The sequence below is a fragment of the Glycine max genome, chromosome 20 (assembly GCF_000004515.6).
Source record: "Glycine max cultivar Williams 82 chromosome 20, Glycine_max_v4.0, whole genome shotgun sequence".
Taxonomy (NCBI): domain Eukaryota; kingdom Viridiplantae; phylum Streptophyta; class Magnoliopsida; order Fabales; family Fabaceae; genus Glycine; species Glycine max.
Genome location: NC_038256.2, coordinates 39,556,962 through 39,571,618, shown reverse-complemented (window position 1 = coordinate 39,571,618; position 14,657 = coordinate 39,556,962). Strand labels below are relative to the sequence as shown.

General features: G+C 32.3%; 2 protein-coding genes across 2 annotated transcripts; one reads left to right on the top strand and one right to left on the bottom strand.

The window, feature by feature from the left end:
• The first annotated feature begins 1,529 nt into the window (after positions 1-1,529).
• Positions 1,530-3,004, top strand: HSF-38 (heat stress transcription factor 38). Its single transcript, NM_001353470.1, has 2 exons — positions 1,530-1,977; positions 2,063-3,004. Exons 1-2 carry the CDS (start codon positions 1,732-1,734, stop codon positions 2,717-2,719), a joined length of 903 nt encoding a protein of 300 aa, NP_001340399.1. The 5' UTR covers positions 1,530-1,731; the 3' UTR covers positions 2,720-3,004.
• A 4,544-nt stretch (positions 3,005-7,548) lies between these two features.
• Positions 7,549-11,657, bottom strand: LOC100780446 (leucine-rich repeat receptor protein kinase EMS1). The gene has a single exon (XM_003555326.5). The coding sequence runs from the start codon at positions 11,498-11,500 to the stop codon at positions 7,694-7,696; it is 3,807 nt and encodes a 1,268-aa protein (XP_003555374.1). The 5' UTR covers positions 11,501-11,657; the 3' UTR covers positions 7,549-7,693.
• Positions 11,658-14,657: the final 3,000 nt, after the last annotated feature.

Genomic DNA, 14,657 nt, shown 5'->3' with positions numbered 1-14,657 from the left:
TTCAAAGTATTTATCTTTAATTTAAGCATAGTAAATAGTCTAGATATCGTAAATTAGGCGATTTCTTATTAGTTAATGATGTGCATAGAAATCAAACTGTTTTAAGAAAATAACAATTTCAAATTAAGCCTTGGTGAAAATAGGTTTGGTTTTTTATCTTCTTGGTGAAAATAGGTTATGTTCAGCTTTAATAGGTCTAAGTACCACTTTTGTTAAAAACACAAATCCTAAGTCATACTTATGGACCTATCTATTTGGCGTGTATCTTTTTAAAAGGTTGAATTTGATTAAAAAAAATTAGCTTAGCCAGTTCTATAAATATATTTAATTTTTTTTTTGTTATAAGTCCTATAAAAAAGACTAAGAATGCTATCTACCTAAATAGGTCCTTTGGTAATAATTACATTTTTTTTTGTATAATTGTGTTATATATGTATTACTTATATTTATTGTATATACTATGCTAATTAAGTTTTGTTTAAAGCCTAAGGTTTCACCTTTTTACCCAAACAATTTAAAATAAATATAAGTTTGGCCTTTTTTTAATAAAAAGTAAATAAAAATTCTCACACTTAAATACATAATCACACAACTCTGAACAAACAATAAAAACATCTACACCACCTGACAGGTAGGAGTAGAGAAAATATAAAAAACCAAAACCCATAAAAAAAATCTAATACTACTCTTGGCATAGGTGTAACAAAATTATTATATCTAAAGTTCTTAAATAAACTATAAAGTGCAAACACACGGAGACCTTGTGTTTTGTTTTTGTAGATAATATTCTTTAATTGATAATATTGTTTAAGTCTAAGTTTTAATTATTTTCATACTTCATATTATTTAAAAAAATCATTATTGATTAAATAAATTTTAAAATAAAAATATTTTAGTTGAATAATTTAATGAGGAAAAATTAAAATTGATTTATATTATAATTTGGTCTTTTATTTTATTTTCATTACAAAATAATAAATAATTTGTCATTTAATATATGTATGTCAATATTCGACATATTAACATTTTGATATGCATACAGTTTTTTAAATAATGTTGGTAAAAAAAAATTTAAAAATAATACTATAGTTTATTAATATTCGACATATTAACATTTTAAAATTCAGTAACTTTTTGAAATATGAAAATTCATTTATGATACCCAGGACCAAAGCTTTTATGAGCAGAACTTTCTTCCAAGACAAAGTGCGGTGATGGAACTTCTATGAAACTTCTCGGAGATTTGCTAGGAACTTCTCTTAATACCCCCAAAAATATCAGCTATTAAATGCTATGTAGCTAATTTTAAGTTTAAGAAAAAAAAATATTGAAATGAAACAAATGGATTATATATCTGCCTTTGTCGGGAATCTTTTCATATGCACTAGATATTTTTCAATTCTCATGCTTTCCAAATTCCAAACATGCATGCAGACAAATTTTAATCATTCAATTTCCCGCTATATTTTCGGGTTTTAATTAATTATTTTTTTTTTTTAAAAAGAAAGAAATGTAGAAGTTTCTTGATTGATGATTATCGTAAGTAAAGTAACCACTCACCCCACATGGGAAGGAAGGAAGTTTCGCGAGAAAAAAGAGTTAACGTAGAAAAGCTTCGTCTCTTGTCTTCGCTTCTTTCAATTCCTTTTCCTTTCTATCTCTCTCTCTTCTTATATTTCCACATTCCACGTGAACCTTCTAGAACTATAATAGAAAGAAACCCTCCATTCCATGGCTCCGCCGCTCGAACACAACGGCGTTTCCACGAGCGGTGACTCTCAGAGATCCATTCCCACGCCGTTTCTCACCAAAACCTACCAGCTCGTCGACGATCACACCATCGACGATGTCATTTCGTGGAACGATTCTGGATCGTCCTTCATCGTCTGGAACACCACCGCTTTCGCCAAGGATTTGCTTCCTAAATATTTCAAGCACAACAACTTCTCCAGCTTCGTTCGCCAACTCAACACTTATGTAATCTAATTATTCTTCTCTATCAATTCCTTTCTTTTCTCTTTTTACATTTTTCTGATTTTTCTTAATTTTGCTTGACTTGTAGGGATTTAGAAAAGTTGTACCTGACCGCTGGGAGTTCTCGAACGAGTATTTTCGAAGAGGCGAAAAGCGTCTTCTCTGCGAAATCCAGCGACGGAAGATCCTCTCCGCATCTCCTCCGCCGGCGGGAGCAACTGCCACCGTGGCGGTTCCGTCGCCGCTGCCGCTATCTGCGATCCCGACGGCGAAGCCGATCGTGTCGCCGTCGAACTCCGCGGAGGAGCAGGTGCTTTCGTCGAACTCGTCGCCGGCGAGAGCACCGGTGGAGCTGTTGGACGAGAACGAGCGGCTGAGAAAGGAGAACATTCTGTTGACGAAGGAATTGGTGAAGATGAGATCGCTCTGCAACAATATATTCAATCTCATGTCGAATTACGCTAACGCTCAAGCGGACGGTAGTTCCGCGGCGGCGGCGAAGCGGTGCTCCGGCGAGGATGCGGTGGAGGAGATGAATCCGAAGCTGTTTGGGGTGGCGATTGGTAAGAAGCGAGCGAGAGAGGAGGAAGGACATGGAGCGAAGTATGATACGGCTTTGAGTCTGCATCAGCCGTTTCATGCGGACGTGAAATCTGAAGCGTTGGATTTACCAGGACGTGGCGAAAATAAAAAAACGCCGTGGCTAAATCAATGTCATAGAGCAAATCAGAGGGTGTGTAATTGACACACGACGTTGTAATAGCTAGGTAACACGTTAGGTTAAGTTAGGGGCGTCGTAGAGAATCAGAGTCTGTAAGCACGGAGACGCGCGTGTCAAATGTACGTCGTTAACCGTTTGGGACTTTTTTCGTAGAAGTTTCTCAGAAGAAAACTATATTTTGTTGTTCATTTCCTTTGATGTTTTTTTTTTTTTTGGTTTAAGTTGGGTTTTGTTTTCTGTCCAGCTAAATAAATAAATAAATAAAATAAACAATACACGGAATGGTTTTGGGCCATACGAGGTGTGAGGTATTTTATGTTTCTTTCTTTCTAATCATTGACCATATAATATTAATTTTAAAATGTATTGGGAAATATGAAATTGATTATCAAATTTTAAGATTCTTTTTTCTCAGAAGAAACGGTTAGTTTCTGTCCAAACCTTTGATGTTTCTCTTTATTCTTCTGTAAGTTAGGAGCAGGGTGTAATGGACTTGGAGTGTAGATTGCCTTACAAGAACCGAAACTAATTGATTCTATCATATTTTGTTATAACTATTTTTAATTAAAAATTAACTCTTTTAGGTTTATGAGTTACTTGTTTTTTTGCGTTTTCATTTCAGTTTTTTTTTTGCTTATCATTAATTTTTCCAGCATAATTTTTTTTACAGGGGCAACAATAAGATTTAAATCTAGAATTCCATACAAACTAGTAACTACCTTATCACTACATCAATCATAGTGGATTATTTTTTAGTTTAATTAATATGCACAATGAAATTTATTTGCATAGACATCCAATAGAAATTCACTACTTTGTCATATTAATAATTATAATTACGTAGCGATAAAATAAATTTATATTAAATATTTGTGTAAATAACTTATATTAATAATGTATATTATTTAAATTTTAATATTTTATGTCTTTTTGAATTGAAAATGTACTTTAACAAATATAAACAAATCTCTTAATATCAATGATGTGTTTGGTTCATATAGGGAAAAGAAAAAAGATACAAAATATTAGTATAAACAATGTATTGGGTTATGCCTTTTATTTTTATATTTTAATTAATTAAATTATTTTCTATCATATCTTAAGTAAATAGGATAGGCTATAGTTAAATTAGATTAAAATAAAAGAAAAAATATATACAAAATTTAAGATTAAATTAAAATTATGAGTTTTTAAAAATAAAAGTGCTAAGAGAAAAAAAATAAGAAAATCAAAATCAGAAACCAAAATTACAGCTGAAAAAAAATCAAAATTATAATTTAATCTTGATTTTACTCCAATTGATAAAAACCAAAATTACAATTTAATGTTAATTTTACTCACATTCCAATTCATAAAGCATGGTAGAAGTAGGTGGAAGTGGAACTTTCTTGTTTCAGCGAAGACTATTAATAACATAAAAACCCCACATACTGGATCTTGTCTGGATTGAAAATTCAATAGAGCAGAAGGCACCTTTAGAAAAAGAACACCTTCTAAATTCTAATTGTAGATATTTGAACAAAGTAAGGACATCATTTTCATTCACGTTCACAGGTTTCGCCCTACGACGAAGGTACTCTTCTTTTTCCTACCACCACTGACATCAACTATCAAGCTTTTTGGCAGCTGCATTTGTTGAACTTTACACGCTTACAGTAAACAATAATACATATCTTATGCGTCCATGGAAAAAATAAACGCTATTTTTAGATCGTCATAGTCTCACAGATCACAAACGATACCATCGTTTGCCATGTTAGCATGGAGAAGAGCTAAATTCATCGATTTTCTTTTTTGAAAAAAAAGAGGAGGACTTTATTCATCACTTTGAAGATGTAATGACCAAGATTAAGTTTAACCCAAAAAACATGAACTAAAAACACATTTTTTTTCTTTCTTTTTACATAAGAAAAAATTATTTCGAAGTTACGTACCTTATCTGTCTGACATTCCAATTTATATAAAGAATATCAACAAAAATTCCTACCATGTTGGTTTATTTAAAACTCTTGAAATAATTAATTTCAAGAAAATTAATTGGTGTTTAGGTATGAACTTTTATTATTTACTGTATTTTTCACCACTCTTGAAAATGAGACACTTAGACTGTGTAATTTACACTTAGAATACAAAAAAGTTATATCCAACTTTTTTTTTCACGAAATTTATTCTCTTTTAACAAAAAAAAAAATAGTGGTGTTTTACACTTAGAATGTTGCATCTTTGTTCATATTCAGTTTGATGCTTTTTTTTACCAAAGATTTAGTTTGATGTTACTACTTGAATTAGTGGTTAGAACCAAATTATGTGGTATATTCAGTAATTAGTAAGGTACTCTATCTTTTTTACTTCTAAATTACTTGTATTATAATCCTTAATTATTTTTTAATTTAATTTCTAATTTCTTACCGATCGATGTGAATCTATTTTTTTTGTTTGTTCTTCGCAATTATCTTTCTTTTGAGGCAATTTTTCTTTGAGACACCACATTAATCCTTTGCTTCGTTGAGAGGAATGAAAATGAGTAAATGGAAGAGAATAAGTGAAAAAGGAAAAGAAGAAAATAGGTGAGAAACCAAGTAGAATTAGAAGGAAAAGTTTTTTTTTTTAGTTGAAGAGAAATAGAGTAGAATAAAAGAAAAATCTTTGAATTAAAATTACCATTTTAACTTTATTATTAATATTTATTTATAATTTATTTATTTTACATGAAATATGGAAATTGTTGTCACATAATTGATTATTAAAAAAAACTGATTCATTAAAAAAAATTATAATCCTAAAATATCTTTCATTTAATTGAAATCTTATTTTCAATAACTCTTGTTTATTCATTATATCAAGTTTCAATAAAGGACCTCTTAGAAATAACTTAAATTTTTAAATTGATATTAATAAAATTAAATGATGTTAAGTAATTTTCTTAATTTTGGTAAAACTAGTTTTTTTTTTTAATATTTGAGTAAAGAGGCAGTAGTTTATTAAAAATAATTGTTGGAAATTATGTTTCTAAAACCCCTTTGAGATATTCAAAACACACTTTCTAAAATTGTTTTCCATTAAAAAAATAAGTTTGATTTATATACAATTTTTTAATTAGTTTCTATTTAAAAAAAAAAACGTAAACATGGTTGGAGGTACTTAATTTCCCTTTTTGTGTGAACTAGTATGGGCAATATTTTTTTGGTGAAGATTCAATTTATTTTTTAGTGAAGTATCGGCGTATATTGCTTAAAATCCAAATAAAAAAGAAGTCGGATTTATCCACCAAGGAATTCGTGAATTTATATGGATTGCGTTGGGGGAAATCTACCAAAGCTAGGCAGATAGATAGAGACTCCTTTCCCGCTGCTAAGGGAGAGTAAGAAAGAAAATCAATCCAATGATTTTTTTTTTTTAAAATTTAATTAGAGCTTCTTTTTCTTTTGGGTATGCAGGTATTGTAACAGAGAAAATAATAATGTGAAGAATGAAGCTAAAAAGTCCAGAAGAGTTAATCTCTAGTTAATGTAGGATTTTCTTCCTACACGAAAATCTTCTACACTCCACTTTTTTAAATATTTCAAAATTATTCTTGCTAGTCTGTTTTTCCTTTCTTTTATTATTTTCTTTATACACCATTCATTTCATTTTCCTTTTCTATTGGCCCAAGGTTCTCTTTCTTGTTGTGACTGATTTAGTAGAAGTGAATTGTTGCAGTAGTTTGTTGGCAATTTATGATTGTCGTGGTTGTTAGTATCACATTGTAATGGTAGAGGTATGTTTTTTTTTTTTGCAACTTTGATCTGTCTGACAATCCGTATGATCCGTAAAAATCATACAGATTATTAATTTATATGAACTAAATTTTTTAAAAATATTTTTAATATTTTTTAATAAATTTAATTATAATTTTTTATAATATTTGTATAAATATTATTACATTAAGTAGATTATCATAAGTTTAATAAAAATTTATATAGGTAAAAAATTCATTATTAAATCAAAAATTAATTATCATAAAATTTATATGTACATTAAATATATATTAAAAATTTTAATGTTATATATAATTATATTAATTATTTTATAATATAATTAATTTATTAATTTAATTGATTAGAGTGTCACTCTAATTCTTTGATACTCAAAGGTTGGAGGTGCGGATATCTTTTTAGTACACCCACCGGGCCTGGACCCAACAAAGTATCCGGGTTGTTTCTACTATTGCTTTTGGGTTCTCAGCAAGTGCCAAAACTCCGATGTACAATATTTTTCCCATTGCTTCTTTACATGGAGGTAAAAACATTACTTTAATATATTTTTTTATATATAGAAATATTGGTATCATGGTAGTTATTAATCGGTTATGTTTACATCATTATTTACACATTCATTGCCTCTTCACATGGAGGCCATAACGTATTTTAATATCTTATTTCTCTACAAATATTGATATCGTGGTAGTTTTTAGTTGGCTATATATACTTCATTATAATTTACACTCAGCTAACGATGTTCACTCACATTTTGTTCTTCAACTGTAACATTTTAAAGTACTTTACGAATCCCCTCGCTCTCATGGAACTCGAGTCTTTAGTCCAAAGTACTTTACGAATCCACACACAATCTTTTCAAGTGTAATTGCTGCTTTTTTAAAATAAAATAAAAATTGTTTTATTTGAGGGTATGCATATGCTGAAAATACAAAACATAAGGTGGGGATGCTTTGATTGGACAAGTTACTCTAGCTTACGAGCATTTTTCTTCGAAGTAAGCAATCCTTGAGTATTGATGGAGCATTAATTTGGCATTGTGAAAACATAACTTGTATGCACGAGTTTAGTCAACATCTCTATCAAGATATAGAATCATTTGGAAAACAAGAGCTTTTATGTATATTGATAAACCATAATCTACAAACAAATGCGATTAGATTACTGAACTCTAGCTTCTAAAGTTTGCAGTTAATTGTTTCTATAAACACCATATGAGCTAGCAATGACTTAATCTATTCAACTACTCTCCCTTCATCCCCTTCAAGAATTTGTGCACTTGAAGCATGGTAGGCCTGTTTGCAGGATTATCAGATATGCACACACCAGCAATTTGCAGCATTTGAAGCATCATCTGTTTCGAGTCAGCATCAAGAACTGTTGGATCAAGAACATCAGCAGCCTGCCCCTTCTTGATCTTCTGACAAACCCATCCAACCAAGTTTCCACCTTCAATCTCTTTAAAATCCGGTCCCGTCGGCTCTTTTCCGGTCACCAGTTCAAGCAAAATGACACCAAAACTGTAGACATCTCCTCTTGTTGTGGATCTCCCACTCTGTCCATACTCTGGTGGAATGTAGCCAAATGTTCCAGCAATATCAGTGGTGATATGAGTCTCACAGGCACTGATAAGTCTTGCCAGTCCAAAGTCTGCAACTTTTGGCTCAAAATCTCCACTGAGCAAGATGTTGCTAGCTTTAACATCCCTGTGAATGATGTGGGGTGTGAAGCCATGATGAAGGAAAGCTAATCCTCGAGCTGCACCGGTTGCGATTTTGTAACGTTTGTTCCAGTCAAGGATTTCAAGGGCCCCAGTCCTATTTCTCAACCAAAGATCTAAGCTCCCATTTACCATGTATTCGTAAACAAGGAGTTTCTCCTCGCCGATTGAGCAATATCCGAGCAATGCAACAAGATTTTGATGCTTCACCTTGCCCAAGGTTTCCATTTCAGCCATGAACTCGCGATGACCCTGCGTTTTAGCCTCACTAAGCTTCTTCACTGCAACTGTTTTTCCATTAGGTAAAGTGGCCTTGTACACAGTTCCAAAACCTCCATCTCCAATTATATTTGTCTTGCTGAAGTTGTCAGTTGCTTCAAGGATATCCACCAAAGTTAACTTCAGAAGAGGCTGCTCAAACATTGCAACATTGATACTCAAAGGTTCTTTTGATCTGCTACTGCTCAAGAAATAAAGATTGTGATCAACATAACTGTTTAGTTTGCGCTCCTTAAGCTCCTCAGGATCATTTTGCCTCCTGCTAATCCATTTATGCAGAAGAAAAGCAAAGCTTAGAGTTAGCAATATGATTGTAACCGTAATTACAGCAAGTCGCCATGCATTATACAATACTGATCTGCCAATGCTTTTATCCTGACAATTTATACCCAACATCTGGCCACAAAGGTTTTTGTTCCCTGCAAGTCTAACTCTGGATAGGTTCTGGCAGATACCATTTCTCGGTATTGGCCCTTCCAACCTATTTCGAGACAAATCTAGGTAATTCAGATTAACTAGGCTGCATAACTTGTCTGGAATCCTTCCAGATAGTTGGTTACCTGAAACATCAAAGTATTCCAGTTGCATTAGATCCCCAAGGTCTAAAGGAATCTCTCCAGTTAACATATTTCCATGAAGATCCAAATTTGTCAAGTAAGAAAGATTTCCCAAAGACTGCGGCAAGTTCCCATTGAAACAGTTGTTACTTAAATTCACTGTCTCAATCCTCCAAGTCATGGAGTTTGAGAAGAGATCCCCTACTTGGCCAGAAATCCTGTTATTCTGCACATAAATCCCAACAAGACTTTGCACTCCTGAAAGAGAGGATGGAAGCTCGCCACTGAGCTCATTAGAGCTCAAGTCCAAGTGAGTCAGCCCCTTCATGTTCTGAAAACTAACCGGAATTGGACCAGACAACTTATTTCCTGTCAAATTCAGCTTCACCAAACTACTCAACTTTCCAAAGCTTTCAGGGATGGTACCTGATAGCTGATTCTGTCCCAGATACAAACCCTGGAGTTTGAGGACACCTCCAAGCTCTTGGGGAATGGAACCTGACAACAAGTTGCCAGACAAATCCAAGGTCGTAAGATTCGTCAAGCGCGAGAGTGATCTAGGAATGCTCCCAGAAAGCATGTTGTTGCTGACCAAGAGATCCACAACCACCACACAGCTCCCAAGTTCATCAGGTATGGGGCCAGACAATCTGTTGTGAGAAAGATCAAACACACCAAGGTGCTGAACAAAGCTCAAATCAGGGATGCTAAGTTGTCGAAAATACGAAGATTTCTTGGCAGGAATAGACCCAGACAGTTTATTGTGAGAAAGAACCAGGCACTGCAATTGGCTTAGTTCCACCAGTTTCTCGGGAATAGACCCGTTCAGCTTATTGTTTCCAAGGTCCATAGTAGTAAGGGAAGTACAATCACCAAGCTCAGTTGGAATACTCCCTTCAAGCATATTCCCATTCAAATTAAGAACTGAAAGACTTTTGAGACTCCCAATTTCCTTAGGTATAGTACCTGTCAGTCGATTGTTGCTAAGAACAAGCCTCTCCAGCATAACCGCACTCCCAATCTCCACAGGAAGAGAACCCTCCAAACGGTTATTAGCAGCAGAGAATTCCATCAGGGTTGATGAATTCCACAGACCAGAAGGCATCTTCCCACTAAAATTGTTGGAATCAAGGTCCAGCACCATCAAGGGAAGCTCAGAAAGATACTCAGGTATAGAACCAACAATCCGGTTATTCAGCAAAACCAACTGAGTAAGGTTCTTACACTTAACAAACACATTATCAATAGCACCAGAGAGAAAGTTGTCATCAAGATCAACCTCCAAAAGTGAGGCAGCATTACAAAGCTCCTCAGGAATGGGACCTGTCAACAAATTACTGCTCAAACTGAGGTGCTCCAACGCAGAACAATTCCCAAGCTCAGGTGGAATCATCCCAGAGAAACGGTTAGCAGAGAGCAAAAGAGAATCAACATTGCTCCACTTTCCAAGCCAAGAAGGCAAATGTCCATGAAGCTGATTCTTCTCAGCAGAAAAGGCTAACATAGGAAGCTCAGAAAGCTCCTCAGGCAGTGACCCAGAAAGTGAATTGAAAGAGAGCATCACAGACCTTAAATTCTTACAATTCCCAAGCTCAGCCGGCACCGACCCATTAAGCTGGGCGAAGACAAGGTCCAAAATTTTCAAACTCTCCAACTCCCCAATGAACTTGGGAATCGAACACCTCAAGGGGTTGTAAGAAAGGTCAAGTTTAGTCAACGATTTCAGCTTCGCCATTTCCTCAGGCAAAGGACCTTCGATGGAACAGGAAGGGGAGTACAAAATTTCAAGTTTTGAAAGTAACCCAATTTCCTTAGGCAAAGTCCCAGACAACTTGTTAATCCCCACGTAAAGGGCACTGATGTTCCTCCAGTTCCCGATTTCCGGAGGGATTACGCCGGAAAACGAGTTGTTCGAGATATCAGCGGAAATCAAAGACTTCGCTCCGGTGAACAGACTCACCGGAAGAGAACCGGAGAAAAAATTGTTACTCAGGTCGAGAAACTCAAGCTTTGTCAAGTTTCCAACACTCTCCGGCACTTCTCCGGCGAGGGAGTTGCCGGAGAGGTCGAGGGTGCGGAGTTTTGTCAGGAGTCCCACCTCCGGTGGGATTTTTCCGGCGAGCGAGTTGGAGCCGAGTCTGAGAGTTTGGAGCTGAAGCAGCCCGCCAAGCTCGCTGGGGATCTCGCCGGAGAGCTGGTTGTCACAGAGGTTGAGGAGAGAGAGTGAAGACAGAGAAAACAGCGACGGGGAGAGTGTTCCTCTGAGGTTGCGGCTGGGAAGAGAGAGCGAGGTGACTCGGCCGAGTTGGCACGTGACGCCGAGCCAGTCGCAGTGCAGCGTTGAAGGGTGCCATGAGGTTAGCACGTGAGGGTTTTGGAGACCGTCTTTGAAGGAAAGGAGGGAAAGCCTGTCGTTGCTTTGGTCTGCAGTGGTGCACAAAAAAATGTGGAACACGACGAGGTATGAGAGTACGAGGTTGAAAGGTAGAGCCATGAAAGACAGACACAGAGGTAAGAAGAAGAGGAAGAGAAGGGTTTGGTTTGTTTAGAGGAATATGGAGCATGCAAATGGCGTTGGAGAAGGTTGAAGATGATAATGAGTAGAAGGAGCATAAAAGCGAAGAAGCATTGCTATGAAATGAAGAGGTTGGTATGAGAGAGAGAAGAAGTACAGTGGCAATGCGAAAAGAGGTTATTTGTCAGAGCGCAGCACGCATAGCACGTGACTTCGACCTTCCTTCCCTGTGCCCAACTATTACTTTACGTGACTTCCCTGTGCCCAAATATTACTTTAGGTAAATAGTCAAATTTATTTCGAAAAATCTGATGACGAATAAATTAACTTATGAAACAAATATTATAAATTTAATTGTTGAATATGTAAAAATATGATAAATTAGTTAATTTAATAATAAATTGATTTTTAAACTTTGTAATTAAATGTTAAATTGATCATAAAAATATTATCTAATTAATCTTTAAATATTATAATTTAATGATAAAAAAGTCATGCAAATTTAATGATAAAAATAATCTAGTGTTTTTTAAATATTTTAAAATTAAATTTATAATTTTTATTTTTCATAAACTAATTTATCAGTGCATTATATATGTACTATTTTGGTTATTTAACATGTTACTTTGCATTCAAAGGTAACGCCTTGATAGGTCAAATTTATATCCACACACACTAGAGAAAAGAGTGCGTTCTTTTGTTATAAAATAAAGTGTTTTTTTTCTTGAAGAAAAGAATTGTTTATACAATGATATACGTGTAATTATTAATTTTTTATTGTTGAAGTAAAATGTAAGATTAAATAAATTTAGGAAAATAGTTCATATATTTTTTAAGTGTGTATTTTGAGAATGATATGAAGAGAAAAAGACAAATATGAAATGTAACATGTAATGGGGTGGAAAAAGAGAGAGAGAGAGAAAGAAATAGCTTTTTTTAAAAAAAAATTTACTGAATTTTTAAAATAATTTTAAAAAAATGAAAGATGATAAATATGGTAGATAATTAATTAATAAGGATTATAAATACTATTATAATGCATGACAGTTCTTACCTAATAATGGAAAAATTGATGCATTTTTTAAAGATTATCCTGTTATTATATTATTAATTATTAAAGAGTAAATGACATTTCATAAATAAAGATTGTCCTTTTATGATTTCATTAATACATTTTGTATTAATTTACGTTTTTATGTCAATAAATAAACTAGAATAACTATCTTAAATAAGAGCAATTTAAGAGTTATTTTTCAACAAGAGTATTTTACTTCTTATTTCTTTTACTTTATTTTTTCATCTTTATTTTTAAATTGAATTTCTATACTTTTAAAAGAAATTATTATCAATAGTTAAAAATAATATTTATCATAATATAAATTGCTTATAGTAAATCTAAGTTATACTTTATATGTTAAAAATATTCATTTATTATAAAATTTAATTATAATATAATTTATAGATTGAAAATTATTTTTTATTATAAATTTAATTATATAAAATAAAAATATATTATATACGGGCTAAAATACTAGTATACATATAATTATATAATTATCAGTTATTGAATGTTAAGTTAAATATATGATTGAACAAACTTTCAATCAACAAATTGTTATTTAAATTGGTTTTAAACTTGATTTCTTTAAACAAAATCTTGATACAAGTCATGTAAATGAAAGAAAACATGGTTAAGAGAGTAAATATTTGATATCAATATCATATCATGATGACGAAAAAAATATATAATTTATGAAGTGTGTGTATTTTGAAAAATAAAAAATTATAGGAATAGAAAAAATAAAGAAAAATATTAAATGAAATATGTAATTTGGTGAAAAGAAAGAGACAGGTTTTAAAATGTATTTTCTGTAAGAAAAAGTTTTAAAAAATAAAAGACGATAAATATGGTAGATAATTAATTAGGAAGCATTAGAGATGCAATGTTAAAATGTATGACAGTCCTTACCTAACGGCGAAATTAATGCACTTTTTAAAGAATAAATGTCATTTTTGAAGTATGTTTTATCCTTTTATCATTTTAATATTAATGCTTTTTAAAAAAATAAATGACATTTAATAAACAAATATTATCCTTTTATATTTTATTAAATCAGTTTGTACTCATTCATGTTTATTTTAGTGTTATAAAATTAATATCTGCCTTAAAAAATAATATTTGCACTTTTCAATAAAAATTTAAATTGAATGTTATATATATATATATATATATATCATGCATTATGACTTAACTGTTATTACTTACTAGTACTTTAGTAGTACTGCATTGGATATTTGGATTTTGGAATCAAGTTCAAAATGAAAATTAATTTGATGCAATTATCATCCTTGAGTTTTGTTTTTATCTTAAACAGTTAGAATATCAAACTGAATCTGCATATTTGTTTTTAATCTCGTTTTGTATTATATTTAAGAATTAATCATTGTTCCCTCAAACTCATTAAACAGTTAGTAACTGTACCTTCCTTTCTTAGATTAGTAATTTATTACGACCTGGCTAACCTATTGGTTGAGCTCCTTCAGAAAACACGGGCTTTGTCCATCTTTTATTCATTGAATTAGGGAAGTTTGTCTCTTCTCTATTAACTTTATTTTGATAATAAACAAACTTATTGGGTGATTGGGCAGGCTTGTGGGATTTGCACATTGCACGGCTATAGTTTCATTCGTTATAGAAACTCCAAAAAGATTCAAACTTTTCTTTAAATTATACTACACTTTCTTTTATCTTCATTGCTTTGGCATCAAAGGGTTATGCAATATGCACTCTTTTTGTTTGTTTCCACCTCTGCATGCCATGTCAGTCAAATTCCTTTATTCTCTCTTTTATCACTTTGTTTTTTTACTTCCTTTAAGTTGTTTTCCATAAAGTAGTGTAACTAAATAAAGATAATAATATTCAATATTTTTTTTGCGTATTTTGAATATTTTAAATCATGTTGTAATTATTGAGAAATAAATATGATATACCACGATCAACAAATTATATATTAACAAATTAATTGATTAGACACAACTGATTAATGAACTAAAGTTAAATCACTTGAATAGTAAATTAATATATAAGAGCATATAATTATATATCATCAAACGAGTAAATTAATTAATTAAATAA

Coding starts and splice junctions, on each gene's coding strand:
- HSF-38 (NM_001353470.1), top strand. CDS start 1,732: ATGGCTCCGCCGCTCGAACACAACGGCGTTTCCACGAGCGGTGACTCT. Junction 1,978..2,062: donor TTCGCCAACTCAACACTTAT/GTAATCTAATTA, acceptor CTTGACTTGTAG/GGATTTAGAAAAGTTGTACC.
- LOC100780446 (XM_003555326.5), bottom strand. CDS start 11,500: ATGGCTCTACCTTTCAACCTCGTACTCTCATACCTCGTCGTGTTCCAC.